The following is a 15,324-nucleotide window of genomic DNA, read 5'->3' as shown; positions in this document are numbered from 1 at the left end:
TAAGGCCGTTACTTTTTGCATTGCTAGACAATTGTAGTCTAGGTGTTGACCTAGTGTTAGGGGGTTGATTGAAGTGACTTCATAGTCCATGGATGGTGTTTGTAGTTGCTTTTGTCTTAGGTTTTCCGTGTCTAGCTGTTTTGGTACATGAGTTGGCAGGTGCTCTTGATTGGAATTGTTTGGACGATGGTTATTTGGAGGGGCATGGTTATTGTCCAATGGATTCTGCCCGTTACTTTGTGGCTTTGTGTCAAGAAAGGTTGGTGATAGGTATAGGTTAGCATCAGGTCTAGGACATGCTGCAATTCCTATGTCATTAGGGTTGGTCTTTTGTCCAGTGTGTATTTGTTCTAAGGTGCTACGATGGACTGGTTCGATCTGGGGAGGGGGGGCTGAGTTTGGGCAGTGAGTTTCGAGGGGTTTGTGCATGGGAGTTGTGGGTTCCATAGTTTCATGTTTCCTCAAGTCCTGCTTTGATTTTTTCTTGTGATGAGAAACAATAGTCCAACTTTCAACTTTGGTAGTGATGGATTCAATGTCTTTGGGTGATTTATTAGGGTCCCTTGGCAAGATTTTTGAGTTGTTCGTCTCTTTTGGTTTATTGGGGCAGGCTAGTAAAGTGTGGCCCAGGCGACCACAATTTGTACAAAGAACGTTAAACCCTTCGTATGTAATTTTTTGGTAGTGCTTGCCTAGAATTATATGAGTTTTTAACGGTTTTTCGATTGGAACTAGGATGCAAAGACGAGCATATTTCCCCCTAAGAGCTGAGAAGGTACATGCATCAATGCGTAGGAGTTCCCCTAGTTTGTTTCCTATTTTTTGTAGGATTTCGTAGTCATAGAATTCCGTAGGTAATTCAGGTAGTCTAGCCCAGATGGCCGAGTAAGTTAGGGAAGCCTCCGATGCTACGAACCTAGGCTCCCATTTCCTAACGGTGAGGAACTGGCTTCCTATGAACCATGGCCCCTCGTGGAGGGCTTTGTTATAGTTTTCTTGGTTATTAAATTTTATGAGGTAGTAGTCAAAACCTAGGTCTATGAGGGAAATAGTTTCAGATGGTTTCCAAATCGCTTGGAGTTTGCGTTGAAGAAATTGGTAACCAACCCTTTTCCCAAATACCTTAACAATTAGGGCAGTTTCCCAGTTCTTATAGAGTCTTTCTTTGTCCTCAGAAGTTATGGGGATGAAAACGTCTTCTTCTTCTCCTTCCGGAAACGGGAAGTCAGTTTCGTCCATGGTAGTGATATCCATGTTAATGTCGTTTTGAACACATATGTTAGACGTGTTGCTAGAAGAAGGTTTGTTATTAAGAATACTTAAGAAGGATGGTTTTCCTTCATTAATATGTTTTCCAGAAATCATCATACCAGTGTTCATATTAGTGTTAGGGAGGGTGCTTTGTGATGTAGTAGTGTTTTCGACAACAATGGTCTTGGAAGAAAGAGCAGGTGTAACGTTCCCTGTAGGGCTGCAAGGGATGATTTCCATGTTGGTATGGTTTCCCTTTTGGTAGTTTTCTAGAGCAAAGGAGGCCATAGATCTGATTTATGGAGGAAGGAGATGGGGATTGTTGAAAGAAGCTATTAGAGAGAAGCTAGAGACTCTCTCTCTAACCCATGATCTACTCCCTGCGCATATATTTTAAGTACAAACTGAAAAGGAGGACATAAAACACATACTCTTCTCTCGTGAAGTTGTTTACAAATCAAAGTGTAAATATCCCTTTGAAGCATTGTGCTGTTTGGTTGCCAAACGTTAGAAAGGAGCAAGAGGTAAAAAAATAAAAGAGAGATATTAGTAAAAGAGCATAAGAACAGGGCATAAATATTACAATGATACCAATTGAACTTTAAATAAGTGATGAAATTTTGTGTAAAGTATGTTATTATTATTATTATTAGAGATTGATATATAGAGGTTGTTCAACAGCTATAATAATAATAATAATAATAATAATAATTCTACTATATAATTATCCTATCATTATCATATTATCGTGTGGCACAGTTGGCGGATGGTGCACTACTACATCAGTCTATTTCATGATTATAAAGCTAAATACATTGGAATGATTTGAGTATTAGAGAATCATTGCTTCAAAGACAAAAATATAATGGACTATTCGAAATTGGTTATACATGAGAAAAAAAGAATGATATAGCTGAAGGAATAATAATTTAGACAAAATATAGTAGTATTGTAAGACAAATCACAGCATTGTGAAAGTAGCAATTCTGCTTTTAAAGGTATAACTCAGTGGTCAATGCAATAAGTTGACAATTATAAGGTTTCGGGTTTAAAATTCAGTAGAAATAAAAAAAATACAAGATGCTGTTATTCGGTAATTGTGTTGGCAGAAGGTAGCAAGCACATCCCAAGAAATACGCACAAATTAGCGCAGACATTATATTCTTGTCTAGTTTATATAACATATTTTGATTTTTCTAGGTTTAGGCTGATTTTTAGATATATATCTAATATTAGAATTTTAATTATTACTGCAATATAGACAGACTGAAGAAACTCTTAGAAAGATGCTAGTTGAATGTTATTAATGTCTTGTATTAGTAGTTGTGGCTTTCTAAAATTAAAGTCATATAAAAATGAACAGAGTGAATAACGTTAGTTAAGATATTAATTGAATGAAAATCGTAATAATTGACAATTCCAGTGACAGTATTAAAAATTGATATTAATGTTGTATGCAAAAATTGACTTTAAGATCAACTTTCATGGAGGCGTGACTTGAATTTATATTATGTACTACCACATTTATTTCCTTTTTTTTTTCTTTTAATAAATATATTACAATTATCATTTGACTCAATACCTGCAAACAAAAATAATCTGAATTTTGCAACAAAAAGAAATACGCCTCTAAAGGAAAAATGCTAGGAAAAAAATGTATAGTAAATTAGGTAAGGTAGGTTTGAACTTTATACTGATAAACAAGACCGGAAATTCGCGGTGGAAAAAAAAATTTATCTGACAGTTCGATGCACAAGGTATTTCGCGTTTATGCAAAATTCGGCAAAGAGTCCCATCATAGGGGGAGATGTAGACAGTCCAACCTATGCAAGCATTAGCTCGAACCCATGACCTATAGGTTACACGAAGATAATTCTACCGTTACTCCAAATCTCCCCTTGACGAAAAAAAAGTGTATAACATATGAATTCATCTTGTACTGTACTGAACTAAAATAAAATTATATTTTATGAATAGCACTATTAATGGATCCAGAAATTGCTATTAGGGGCATCCAATGTTGTTGATCCAACAATTGACTTTGTTTAACACAAATTTTTCGCTGACCAATGCAACAGACATACCATATGTAATTTTTTTTTGCCAAAACCCATGAAACCTTTTCTCAACATTTTGCGATGTCTAAGGCAATCATGTGCCTAAATTCGTTGTATATATTAGGTATAATAATTTATACCCAATGTGGGGCTTCTTTATTTTGTGTCTTGCTTGTCACAGCCCATTGAATGAAGGGTGAGTTTGGTCTCATATAGAATATTTATTGGGAAGAACAAAATTTTGTGGAAAATATTTCACTTTCGAAAATTAGTTTTTTTAGATTATTTTTGTGTCACAACTCAAAACTTGGGTCGTGACTCGTGAGCAACACTAAGGAAGGTAAACTCGACTTATCAAGACACTTTTATAATGAAATTTCACAGTCTTTTAGTACACCATTCATATAAACCTATCACTAATCAGTCACATCATGATATGCAATCATCATAAAAACACAAACTCAAATCAAAGCAACAATCAATCGTAAAACATAATCCGCATACATCGACATGATATTAACTAATTGCGAATCAACCACATAACTCGTACAATTTTCTAAAAATATAATTTCAAAACTTGACATCACATAGCAATAATAAATTAGTTTGATTAAATATAAAGGATAGTCTAACTCGTGAAAATAAGATACTCAGAAATAACACTCGAACATATAATACATGCGAAATGAGATTCGCCATTAGTATTTTGTGAATGATAACATAATCCATATTATTATTTCCGAACACGTTCATCAAGATCATAATACATATTGTGTAAATGCACTAGGAATGTTGTTGTTGTTATAAAATAAGAACAATAACATTTAAAACTGAGGCAATAACTAAATTAAAATATTTAAGATATTTTCTAGTATGTTGAATAGTCTAAAGAAAACAAAAAAGAGAAAATAATTTAGGTGCATGTATAATGATGATATACAACTGCCCCCCCCTTTGACTGTCACCACCAAAAAAGAGGTTCTCACTTTCCTAGGCGCAAATTAGCACCACTCACTGTGTTTTCACACTCCCACAACAAGTATTGAACACAAACACACTCTCAGTTCAGGGGCACTTTTGTCACTTTATTAAAAAGTTCCCTGACTGCACCTTCTCCATTTTGTCCTCTCATCTTTTAGTGCTCCACTTTTTCTCTTTGAATTACCAAAAATACCCTTGACATCTCTCCTTCTTACCTCAGGCGATTCCCAACGGGCGAATCTTGTTCTTATTAGATTTTTTCTTTGGATCCTTCTCTTTCTAATAATACACATAGATTTATGTGTGTGTGTTTTGGAGCTATATTTGGTAATGGGTCACTGAGCATTTTGTGTAAAGGTGGAATCTTGATTTGTTGAATGACATTTTCTTTTGGGTTAATGTTAAATGTATGAAACAACCCATTAAAGCAAAGTTTTTTCTTGAGCTTTTGCTTTAATTTTTTTTGTTCTGTACAAACCCTTTTGTACTCTTTCTCTAAAAAAGTGATCTTTTCTGTTTTTCTTGACTAATAGAGGTTGCTTGATGATGAAAACAGTGAGGTTTTACTGATTAGTCAGTTGGGTTGTGTTATTCAGCTTGTTGGGTTTGTCTGTTTCAAGATTTGGGAGCTCATTTTAAAGATCTAAGACTTGGGGAGCTGAAGCAATTGGAATTGCAAGAATGAAGTCTAGTGCAAGACTTGACTCAGTTGTTTTTCAGCTCACTCCTACTAGAACTAGGTATATTTTGCGTGGTTATAGTAGCTAGTATACTCAGAATATGTTATTTGGTTTATATTTCATGTAATGGTTTTTTTAGATTGGTTTATACATGGATGTGCATTGATCATTGTGGAGTTAGAGTATGTACTTATTTGGTTTTCTGTTTTTTCTTTTGTTTGTTGCTGTTTTTAGGATTTTGTCAGGTTTAGCATTGATTGTGTAAATCCAATAAGGTTCCTTTAACATGTAGAGTGGAGAATCCAGTGGGTTGATAACATTCTTGTTGCTATAGTCTTGATTAATGTCTTTTCATTCTACAATGATCTTTTTTTCTTTTTCTTTTTTTTGGTTTGGGAATTGACATTTTCCTCTTAGTATTTACTTTTTAGTTGTATTGCATAATATTGATGTGAGATGAGTTTAAATGGAATACCATGGTTAGTGACAATTCATATAGCTGACCCCAACTTGTTTTGGACTGAGATGTAGTTGTTGTTGACGTCTTCCTCTTAGTTACCAGTGGAAGGGAATTGACATTACTTTCTAATTGTTAAAGGAGTTGAAATCTGGATTTAATGTGAATCCTGCACCAAAATTAATTTCCTCTCTGGCTAGTTTGGCTTTTATGCAAACCGAAAATAGCTGGTGTCGTGACATCTACGCTTGCAATTTATCTCTCTACTTTTCTCTTCGTTAGAGTTTGGGGAGTATTCGTTAGAGCTGTGGAAATTCTTGCTACTGATATAGATTTAAATGTCTTATTGTTTTCAGGTGTGATTTATTCATTATAGCCAATGGCAAGAAGGAGAAACTAGCTTCTGGTTTGCTGAATCCTTTTCTTGCTCACTTGAGAACTGCTCAGGATCAAATTGCAAAGGGTGGCTATTCAGTTTTGCTGGAACCAGATGCTCATGTCGATGCTTCATGGTTTACAAAGGGCACAGTGGAAAGGTTTGTAGTAAAACCTAGTGGTGTCCTTATGTATTCTTACATGTTAATTAGCATATCAATGGGAATGTTTCCTGGGATAGTCCAAGTCCAATCCTCTGTGGCGATCTTTGTGCAAGGGCATAAACTTTTTGTTTATATATAATTTCTTACTGAAATGGTTGGAACCTTCTCTAGGGACAGTTCATATTTTTGCAAAGCAAGAAAAGAAAACTTTTGCAATTTAATAGGCTTTTTTTTATGCATAACCAGCAAGCTAAACCAGAAATTACGTATGTAAACATGTAGCATACTTCACACCCCATAACATGAAGCTGCTCTGGCACGTCCTACTGATTCTGAGAAAGATTAAAAAAGAGAATGAGGGCGTGATAATAATGTGCAAACAAATTAGGCCAATGTTTCCTTTTTTTTTTTTGGTTTTGTTAATACCGAATTGGTGTAATGTTTCTTTCTCTTAACAGGTTTGTCCGTTTTGTGAGCACTCCGGAGATCCTGGAAAGGGTGTACACCATAGAATCTGAGATCTTGCAGATCGAGGAAGCAATTGCCCTTCAGGGACACAATGATATTGGTCTAGGGCCAGTAAGTATTTCCTGATCTTCAGTCATTTCATGTGTCATGGAGTGTCAAGACGTTAGTCCAACAATTTTTATTTCTTCAACAGGTTGAACACAAAGAAGCAAAACCAGCTGGAAATTTTGCAGGTACTTCAGAGTGAAAAACTTGTGTCATCGTTGATCGAACAAAAGCCCAGTTCGTTTTCTTTTTTCTTCTCATCATCACTTAGGCGAATGATACACCTCGCGATCAAGATGTCGTAAACTTTTTGGTCCTGGTTTCTTGGTTAACTTAACTATTTCCTCTTTAACCTTTTGTTTCTTCCATTGCCGCATTGATTGGATCCTCCATTTACAAGGAAATGCTACTCCGATATAGATCCCTAGATTCTGCAATTACCTTACCTTACTTTTGTCAATAATCTAACAGTGGGCTTTATCCTCTAATGTTATGTGGAATTGCTAGTTTACGATACAAGATACTGAAAAATAGTGAAATTTGGACAGGTACTAAATCTACAGCAGATGTCAGCGAGGAGAAAGCTATTGTCCTTTACAAGGTGACTGGGCATCTTCTATTCTTTCAATTGTTGCGCATATTATGACTTTTTCCTGATCTGGTTTATGTTTCGTGCAGCCGGGGGAAAATCAACCTCAGACAAATGGGTCAGGTTGTCAGGAAGAAAATTCAAGGTATAGTAGTCTGACAGATCATTTAAGCATATTTTTCTGTTCCTGGAAGTTATACTTGTGTCTGTGGTTTCACTTCAGAATTCCATGGACAGAGATTTGTTGATGACGATTAATCAACTAGAACTACTCAATCAGATTTCTTTTTGCACCTTTGTCCCCGTTTGTTGTTGTCATAATGTAAAGATAAATCAGTGATATCACTATGGACAATTGGAAAGAACTAGGATTTCTCTTTTTGGTAAAGTTGAAAGCAGGATTTCTTACTTAGCACGGCAAGTTATATCTCTTGGTTGTTTGGAAATATTTTTATGCATCTCTTTATAAAAAAGTATATTAGTTTCTCGCATCCGGTTCATTGTAAGCTGGTGTACCAGCTGGTTAAAAGCAATATAAATTCCTACATTGGCTTCCTTTTGACTGCTACACGTAATTTCACAAAAGAAGGCCGCCCTCATAAGACCGAGAAAAACAAAGAGAAAAGAGGAAAAGGAAAAACAGAAAACTGTAAGAGTAGACGTTTTTAATATTTTGCTTATCCATTGATAAAAGTGCAGACGTTCATCTTATTATGATTTTTAACATTTCAGTCAACCCAGTTTCTTTATGTTCTGTTGGCTAGTTAAAATTCAATAACATTTCTTGATAATTGTACTTCTATCCTTGTTAATTATCGTCCACTTAAAATCAATGCCATGAACAGCAGCGCCTTAGTTTGTATATTTGTGTGCATATTATGTGGGTGAGTTCAATTTTCATAGCCATAATATAGTTGGAAGACGAGCTGATAGCCTCTAACCTATATAGGAGTCAAAGTAAAGACATAAGTGTCAAAAAAAGAAAGTATCGACGTAAGTTACTTGCCGAAAGAAAAAACATTGACATAAGCTGTTTGGCACCATCATTTGATCATGTTACTGAAGTTATCTTCTGTTCTATCGTTTTCGTACGCCTAATTTAAGAATCTCCGGATAAGTGGACTTGCTCAGAGCTTGTAACATGTCTGAAGAGCCAAATTTTTCAAGTTTAGTTATAGATCCAATTGCATTATGATTGATTTGTCTTCTTATTCAGAGTACAGCTTTTGAAGGTCCTGGAGACTCGCAAGTCTGTGCTTCAAAAAGAACAAGGAATGGCATTTGCACGTGCTGTAGCTGCTGGTTTTGATATTGATCGCATGGCACAGATGGTATCATTTGCTGAGTCTTTTGGTGCCTCACGCTTAAAGTAAGCAACTAGCAGCAACTTCTAGTTCCCTTTGTTGGAATAAACATCGCTTATTTTTTGTTTGCATTCAAATCAAAGTATTAGCAGAATCACAAATAAACGGTTACTTGCAATCACCATTGCTAAAACAGTTATATATGTGGCAGAGATGCATGTGTACGATTTATGGAACTGTGGAAGAAAAAGCATGAAAATGGACAATGGGTTGAAATTGAAGCTGCTGAAGCAATGGCGAATCAATTAAACATTGCTGCAATGAATGCATCTGGAATTCTGCTATCTAATATTGCTAATAAGCAGTTTGATTCCAACGCTGAGATGGCTTCTGAGAATTATGTGAAATCAAGCGCGGATAGTAATTCAGGTAACGAAGCAAATCCTATGAAGGGTACTCTGTTATAACTTGCCTTTCATATAGGCTGCATCCGGGCAAGGTCATATTATTTGCAAATATTAACATACATTCTTCAAGTCATCAAGGTTATAGTTTCTATCTCTTTTTTGACATGAAAAATGTTCATTCAGTTGGGGATGCTTTCAGTTCTGACCTTGGATATACTCTTATTGTTTATGAGTATTGAATAGGATGATTTAGGTACGTATATTCTTCTACAACATGTGCTTTCTTGAGAGAGTTGTGATATTTTTGTCATATTCTTTGGCAATATAGGGGAAAGGCCTCCATTCGATCAACAAAATCCAAATGGTCAACAACAATATCAGTTTCTTCATCCAATGTTTCCACCTTGGACAATGCATTCTCCAGGCTCTGCCGTACCTGCTTTTCAAGGATACCCTATGCAAGGAGTACCATATTATCCAGCTTATCCAGGAAATGGGCCTCTCTATCAACCTCCTTATCCAGGAATGGAAGACTCTCGAATGAGTGTCACTCCGAAAACTAGACAGAAAAGACAGTCTTTGGATAGGGGAGAAAGCAACAGTGAATCGGAGGAGGACGAAGAAATGGATAGTGAAGGTTCTCATAGTCAAAGAAAGAAGGCTGGTAGACGGTCTAGGAAAAAACAATCAGGAAAGGTTGTTATACGTAACATTAATTATATCACGTCTAAAACAAATAACTCTAGTGACAGCGAATCAGAAGCAGCTTCTGGTTCGGAAAAAGATGCCGATAGTGAAGATCTAGAAGGCAATGGTCACAATCCGGTGAACAGGGAAACTTCACAGCCATCAAAAACAAGACGAAGCCGCACAAAGTTTCAGGATGAGTCAATTTTATATGATGATGACACTGTAAGTGAGAAGGAAGCTGATGGTGGGCACTGGCTGGCATTTCAAAATTGTTTATTGAAAGGCAATGAAGAAGAAAGTCAGGCTGACAAAAATGGCATGTTCTCCATGGAGAAAGATGCAAGGAGGAGGCGAAAAAATACCACGGGCGATGATCCTTTGGCTATTGGTGCACAAGATGGCATTGAAATGAAGGATAGGTTGAGTGATGATATCCACACAGTTGGTGCGAAGATGTCGCGCATGTCCAGGGGACCTAATGGTGAACTTCTACTTTCAAACAGAGGATATGACAGTGCTCAAGGACTTGGTGACAAAATGGACATGCAGTTTACAGAAATAAATGGGAGAAAAGTCATGCTTAGAACTTCAAATGATGATTTTATGTTAAATGGTCGAGACAATCAATCAGGGATGAGAAATTCATTAGATCCTCTAGCTGTAAATGCATTTGAGCATGCAAATAAGATAGACAGAGCATCCTCACATGATATGGCTGATGAGTCTTTTATTGTACCTTTTAGGTCAATGTCATTGGATGACGTTGGACCAGATGGAAGAACTGCCATTAACATGGACTCTGAGCTTCCGCATCAAAAATCAGAAAACAACTCTGCTGGGGTTATGAGCTACTACGAGCCTAATGATTTGAGCTTGATGCCTGAGCGGGGAACAGAAAAGAGGTCAGGTGTCTATGACCCTGCGCTGGACTACGAAATGCAATTTTGCATTGAAGGGTCTGCTTCAAAGGATAAAAGAAAGAATGGTGTCCCGAATGACGTGAATGTAGGTTCTAAAAAATCAGAGAAAGATCGCAGGTCAAAAGCTACTGCTGATACTTCAGATAAGAAGAGGAGTGGAGGACCAATAAGAAAAGGAAAAATGTCAAAGTCAAGTCCTTTGGATGATGCACGAGCACGTGCTGATAGGATAAGATCCTTCAAGTCTGATATCCAGAAGATGAAAAAAGAAAAGGTGCACTGACCTAATTTTTCTCACTTTCCCCCCCTTTTTCGCGGTACAAAGTGTTAGTGATTTACATAGTGTTTCTGGAATATTTAACCAGTTTAAGTTGGTTTTTCATGATATATTTCCCAATAGAGTTTGAATAGGTGGAATTCTAAAATTTTACAGGAAGAGGCAGACCAAAAGCGCATTGAAGCATTAAAACTGGAGAGGCAAAAGAGAATTGCATCCAGAGGTGGCTCCAGCTCTGCTCGCTCTCCAGCACCAACAGCCCAAACAAGAAAATTGCCAGCAAAACTCTCTCCTGGCACCATCAGGGGATCTAAGTTCAGTGACTCAGAGCCTGGATCCTCGTCGCCATTGCAAAGAACCAAAATAAGAACTTCACTGGTGTCAAGTGATCTGCAAAAGGGCTCTAAAGCCAGCAAATCAACTGATGGCAGCAAATTGGCTGGTAACAAATTGAGTAGATCGGCGTCATCCTTGTCTGAACCAAAAAAAGAAAACAATGGTGTTACACCTGATTCAAAGGCATCCATGGCACGAATAAGAAGATTATCAGAGCCCAAAGCAATCAGCGGCAAGCCTGGTACTTTGGGGAAGGCACAAAGTGCTGAATTTGTATCAAAGCCCAAGGCTCGAAGTGCTGAACCAGTGTCTAAGATGAAACGCTCTGATGTGCCCGAGAGCAAGAAAATATCTGCTATCATAGACCTTGACAAAAAGAAGGCTGCTACTCTTCCTGAGCTGAAAATCAGAACCACCAAAGAATCGTCTGATTTGCCACAAGATAAACCAGCTGCAGAGAATATAGCAAAAGAGAAGAATGACAGGCCTTCTGTAGTATTATCCAAAGGCGTTGAATCTTACAAGAGTGATCTAGATGAAAACATTATTGAGAAAACTGTTGTTATGCTTGAGAAGGAGAAGCCCTCTTTTGCAGTTTCCAAATCATCATCAGAGAGTGACAGTGTAGAGAAAACTGACTATGCATCTACACGTGACCCGCCGTCACCCTTTGAGGGATTTATCCGAGCTCCTGCTCCTAGCCGACTGCAAGAACTGTCAAATACCCATGAGGTAGGACTAGTAGAGTTAGGTAAATTTAAAAGCTGGTGCTCTTTGATGTTGCCCATTACACAACACAATTACTAAAAATTCTTACAGTTAAGTGACTACTATATCAGTTGAACTTGAACATATGGTAATATAGACTTAACACGAGTAGATCATGGAGATAAAATGTTCCTGATTTCTTCCCTAAAAATGTCCCCCAATTTTAGCAAAACTTTTTCAGAAGCAACAGACAACTTAATTGATCTTAGATGTTTTAGTTTTATCTGGAATATGAATTTCCTTTATATACTTTGTTCATTTCTCTTAGGTGGCATGGGGGTAAGGAGGGGGTATTTTTGGGTTTGGGGGTGGGGGGCACTGTAGTGGTCTTGGGGGCCTGATTTGCTTGGGTGGTGTGAGCAAGCTATCCTTTCAATTTATTTACATGCCAGTTGAAGTTAATTGTTACCTGCGTATGCTTATTTATTGAAAAAAAGAAAATTATATTTTCACCTAAACAGCCCTTGTCACGAAAACTTATAATATACACCTAAACAACACTTATTAATGAAAAAGGAAAAAAAAACTCACCTACTTAAAGTCTCGTGTTTCAATATGGATATTTGTAATAAATTTTCTGCCAATGGATTTCTTGTATGCTGTTTACATGCTGCCGGGGATTCTCATTAGCATATGATTATTTAGCAAAGGTAATAGTTTATGCTTTGCTTGTTTGAGTTCTGTATTGAATTAACATTAGTTGCATATGCAATTGCGAGAACTGAATATTCCACCTTAATATTTGCAGGTGGGGACGAGTTATGCTGATGACACACCCAAATTTGCAAATATCGGTAGTACTGTTTATCGTGCTCCCTATGCTCGTGTCTCCTCTGTAGAGGACCCTTCTACCAGAAACTTGGAGTATGTTAAAGCACCCCCGTCGAGCTCAGACATAGCATCGACAGTTAAAGAAATTGCCAAAGCTCATGCACCTGATATTCACACCATCAGAGTAGATAACAATCCAGAAGCTGCAGAGAAGACTCAATTGAAGGAATCACCAAAAGGTTTTAAACGCCTCTTGAGGTTTGGAAAGAAGAACCATTCTTCTGCAGGAGCGGAATCAGATGGTGCAACCATGAATAGTGTCAAGCAGGATGATAGTGCCGCAAATGCTTCCTTGCCTACTGAAGGTAACGAGCTTTCAAATCTCTTAACTTGATAGCCGTAGCTGAAAATATCGATAACATGTTCCCTTTTGAAATTATGGGAACAAGATCTGGAATAGTTTTCTTGTTAAGATCCTTACCTATCCAAAAAACAAAAATTACTCACTCTGTCCCTATTTATTTTGCACACTTTCCTTTTAGTCTGTCCCAAAATAACACCTTTCTATACTTAGAAATGATTTGACTTTAAAATTTTCATTTGATCCTTAAAGAGATAATTTAGAGCCAGAAAAATGTCTATGGCTTGTTTTAGACCACAAATTTCAAGTCTTTATTTCATTCTTAAACTACGTGTCCGATCAAACCATGTCACATAAAATGGGACGGGGGGAGCAATGATTTTCTTATAAATCCAAAATGAAGTTTAGGACCAGCTACCATTTGAATCCTTACAATCTGTTACTTCGGCTTCCCAAACCAAATAGGGAGCACCAAAAGCAGAACAAGAGGACAAGTGAAATAAGAATATAAAAAGATAAGAAAACATGTTAAACAGATAACTGTTTGTGATTGGAGAGAGGGAGTGGTGGAAGGGTAGCTTCGGCTTCCCAAACCAAATAGGGAGCACCAAAAGCAGAACAAGAGGACAAGTGAAATAAGAATATAAAAAGATAAGAAAACATGTTAAACAGATAACTGTTTGTGATTGGAGAGAGGGAGTGGTGGAAGGGTAGTGGATGAGTACTGTTGCATTGAGAAGAATGGAGGAAACAATTCTTGGCTGACGTTTCTTTTCAGTAGCTTCGCACAATTTTGGAAAGATTTCTTTGACTTGTATGTACTGTAGATGACTCAATGGAATATGTCTTGATCCTGAATGTTAAACCCTTAATTCTAATTCCATCTGCACAATTGTAATGCATATGGAATCGACAATAATTTGTTCAGCCTTGTCCCTCTTTAATATCCATAACCTGACCTTATACCTTGTCTCCTCCAGTTTACACTTTGAAGAATTTGATCTCCCAAGATGAAACCCCAACTGGTGGCAATGCTCCTCAGAAGTGTAAGATTAATTATATCCTTAAGATTTAAATGTGTTTTTTATATATATGTATGAATGAGGAACTGAGGCATTTACACTTGGAATACAGCTCGCCTCTCTTTGTTATCTCCCTTTCGAAGCAAGACTAGTGAAAAAAGGTGACAGTATGCAGTATCAAGATTATTCAAGTGAATCTCTTATGGTTGTCAGCTCGAGGTGTGACACATCAATTCATCATTTTTTAAATTTTGCTCACAGCTCTTTATGAGTTTCCAAAAGCAGTTCATTTCCTAAAATGTAGTATTTTGTAAAAAGGTATGGTATTAAGATGAAAAATGTATATACGTTCGACTGCCTGTTAGCTTTCAATGTACTTTACAGTTTGGATTTGATAGTTGGTGTTTGCAGTAAAGATGCTCCAGAAATTTTTACAGTTCCCATCGTTTATTTACTGCTTCAAAGTAATTACACATTTGCAATTTTCCTTGACCTATGGCTTATTAAGGTCAAGAGCATGGGAAATGAATATAAGAGAAAAAAGAATGTGGCAATGAAAACAGAAAAAGGGCAGCCCGGTGCGAAGCATCCCGCATTCATGCAGGGTCCGGGGAAGGGCCGCACCCCAAGAGGTGTGATGCAGGCAGCCTACCCTGATGCTTGCATCAATGGTTGGTTCCACGGCTCGAACCCGTGAAATGTGTAGATGCATCACTTTAGTAAAATCTGGCAACAGAATAATTGCAGAAGATAAAATGAAATAAATATGTTGAGGGAAAAAAGAGAGAAAAGCAGCAATACTGAATTTCTTTTTCTTGATATAGCCAAACCTAGTTATGAGATCCTAGCTTGACCTTACACAAGAGTTGCTTGACCCTTGACAGCAATCTCAATTTGCTAAAATATTAGCTAACTTGTATTGGATTGTCACTTCCCAGTTCTGTAAATGGGAATGACTCATAACAAAGTATATAAGTTGAAGGTGTAGTTTCTATTCTACACAAACAAGAATGTCTTTTGTGGTTTTTATCATTTCTGCATTATTCAAATCTAATGATGAGGCAAGAAACATTGCTTTTGCTCCTTCTAGCCAAAGCTTCTTTGGCTAAGCATTCGGCAGCTTCTTGAGGATCTTCCAAATGCCTAATCAAGTTCACTGCCTCTTGCTGCTTCATTACCTGGTTAAAATTTCACAAGCAGAAATCAACAGTTAGCACAAGCTAAGGTTTGTTTCTTCTTTTGGTTGTGTTGGTTTGGGGCGGGGGAGGGTCTATTGGAAACAACCTCTCTATCTTTATAAGATAGGGGTAAGCTCTGCATACACACTACTTTCCCTAGACCCCACTTGTGGGATTACACTGCATTTTGTTGTTGTTGGTTTTTTTTGGGGGGTTGGATATT

The 15,324-nt window shown here is 37.1% G+C and overlaps 2 protein-coding genes across 3 annotated transcripts in view; one reads left to right on the top strand and one right to left on the bottom strand.

Moving 5' to 3' along the window:
* LOC109227345 lies at positions 4,263-14,359 on the top strand. 2 transcript variants are annotated; one of them, XM_019392471.1, is made up of 14 exons: positions 4,263-4,646; positions 4,886-5,029; positions 5,783-5,962; positions 6,424-6,544; positions 6,627-6,666; positions 7,027-7,079; positions 7,157-7,212; positions 8,284-8,436; positions 8,583-8,800; positions 9,107-10,662; positions 10,822-11,733; positions 12,518-12,905; positions 13,882-13,947; positions 14,036-14,359. In XM_019392471.1, the coding sequence occupies exons 2-14, from the start codon at positions 4,971-4,973 to the stop codon at positions 14,086-14,088; spliced, it is 3,855 nt and encodes a 1,284-aa protein (XP_019248016.1). In that variant the 5' UTR covers positions 4,263-4,646; positions 4,886-4,970; the 3' UTR covers positions 14,089-14,359. The 2 variants fall into 2 exon arrangements, with proteins under 2 accessions (XP_019248016.1, XP_019248015.1); XM_019392470.1 differs by having other exon boundaries at positions 4,263-5,029.
* The window catches only part of LOC109228352 (putative protein phosphatase 2C-like protein 44), a 3,257-nt gene continuing 2,652 nt past the window's right edge, over positions 14,720-15,324 (bottom strand). The window contains exon 5 of the mRNA XM_019393502.1: positions 14,720-15,101. Within this exon, the coding sequence (XP_019249047.1) occupies positions 14,964-15,101 (138 nt within the window). The 3' untranslated portion in view covers positions 14,720-14,963. The remainder of the gene's footprint in view (positions 15,102-15,324) is intronic.

The sequence above is a fragment of the Nicotiana attenuata genome, chromosome 6 (genome assembly GCF_001879085.1).
Source record: "Nicotiana attenuata strain UT chromosome 6, NIATTr2, whole genome shotgun sequence".
Classification (NCBI taxonomy): Eukaryota; Viridiplantae; Streptophyta; class Magnoliopsida; order Solanales; family Solanaceae; genus Nicotiana; species Nicotiana attenuata.
This window is presented reverse-complemented; position numbering and strand designations above follow the sequence as displayed.

Excerpts from the sequence above, each read along its gene's own strand:
- LOC109227345 (XM_019392471.1), top strand. The coding sequence starts at position 4,971 with ATGAAGTCTAGTGCAAGACTTGACTCAGTTGTTTTTCAGCTCACTCCT. Across the intron at positions 6,667-7,026 it reads ACCAGCTGGAAATTTTGCAG|GTACTAAATCTACAGCAGAT; the intron begins GTACTTCAGAGT and ends AAATTTGGACAG. Across the intron at positions 8,437-8,582 it reads TTTGGTGCCTCACGCTTAAA|AGATGCATGTGTACGATTTA; the intron begins GTAAGCAACTAG and ends TATATGTGGCAG.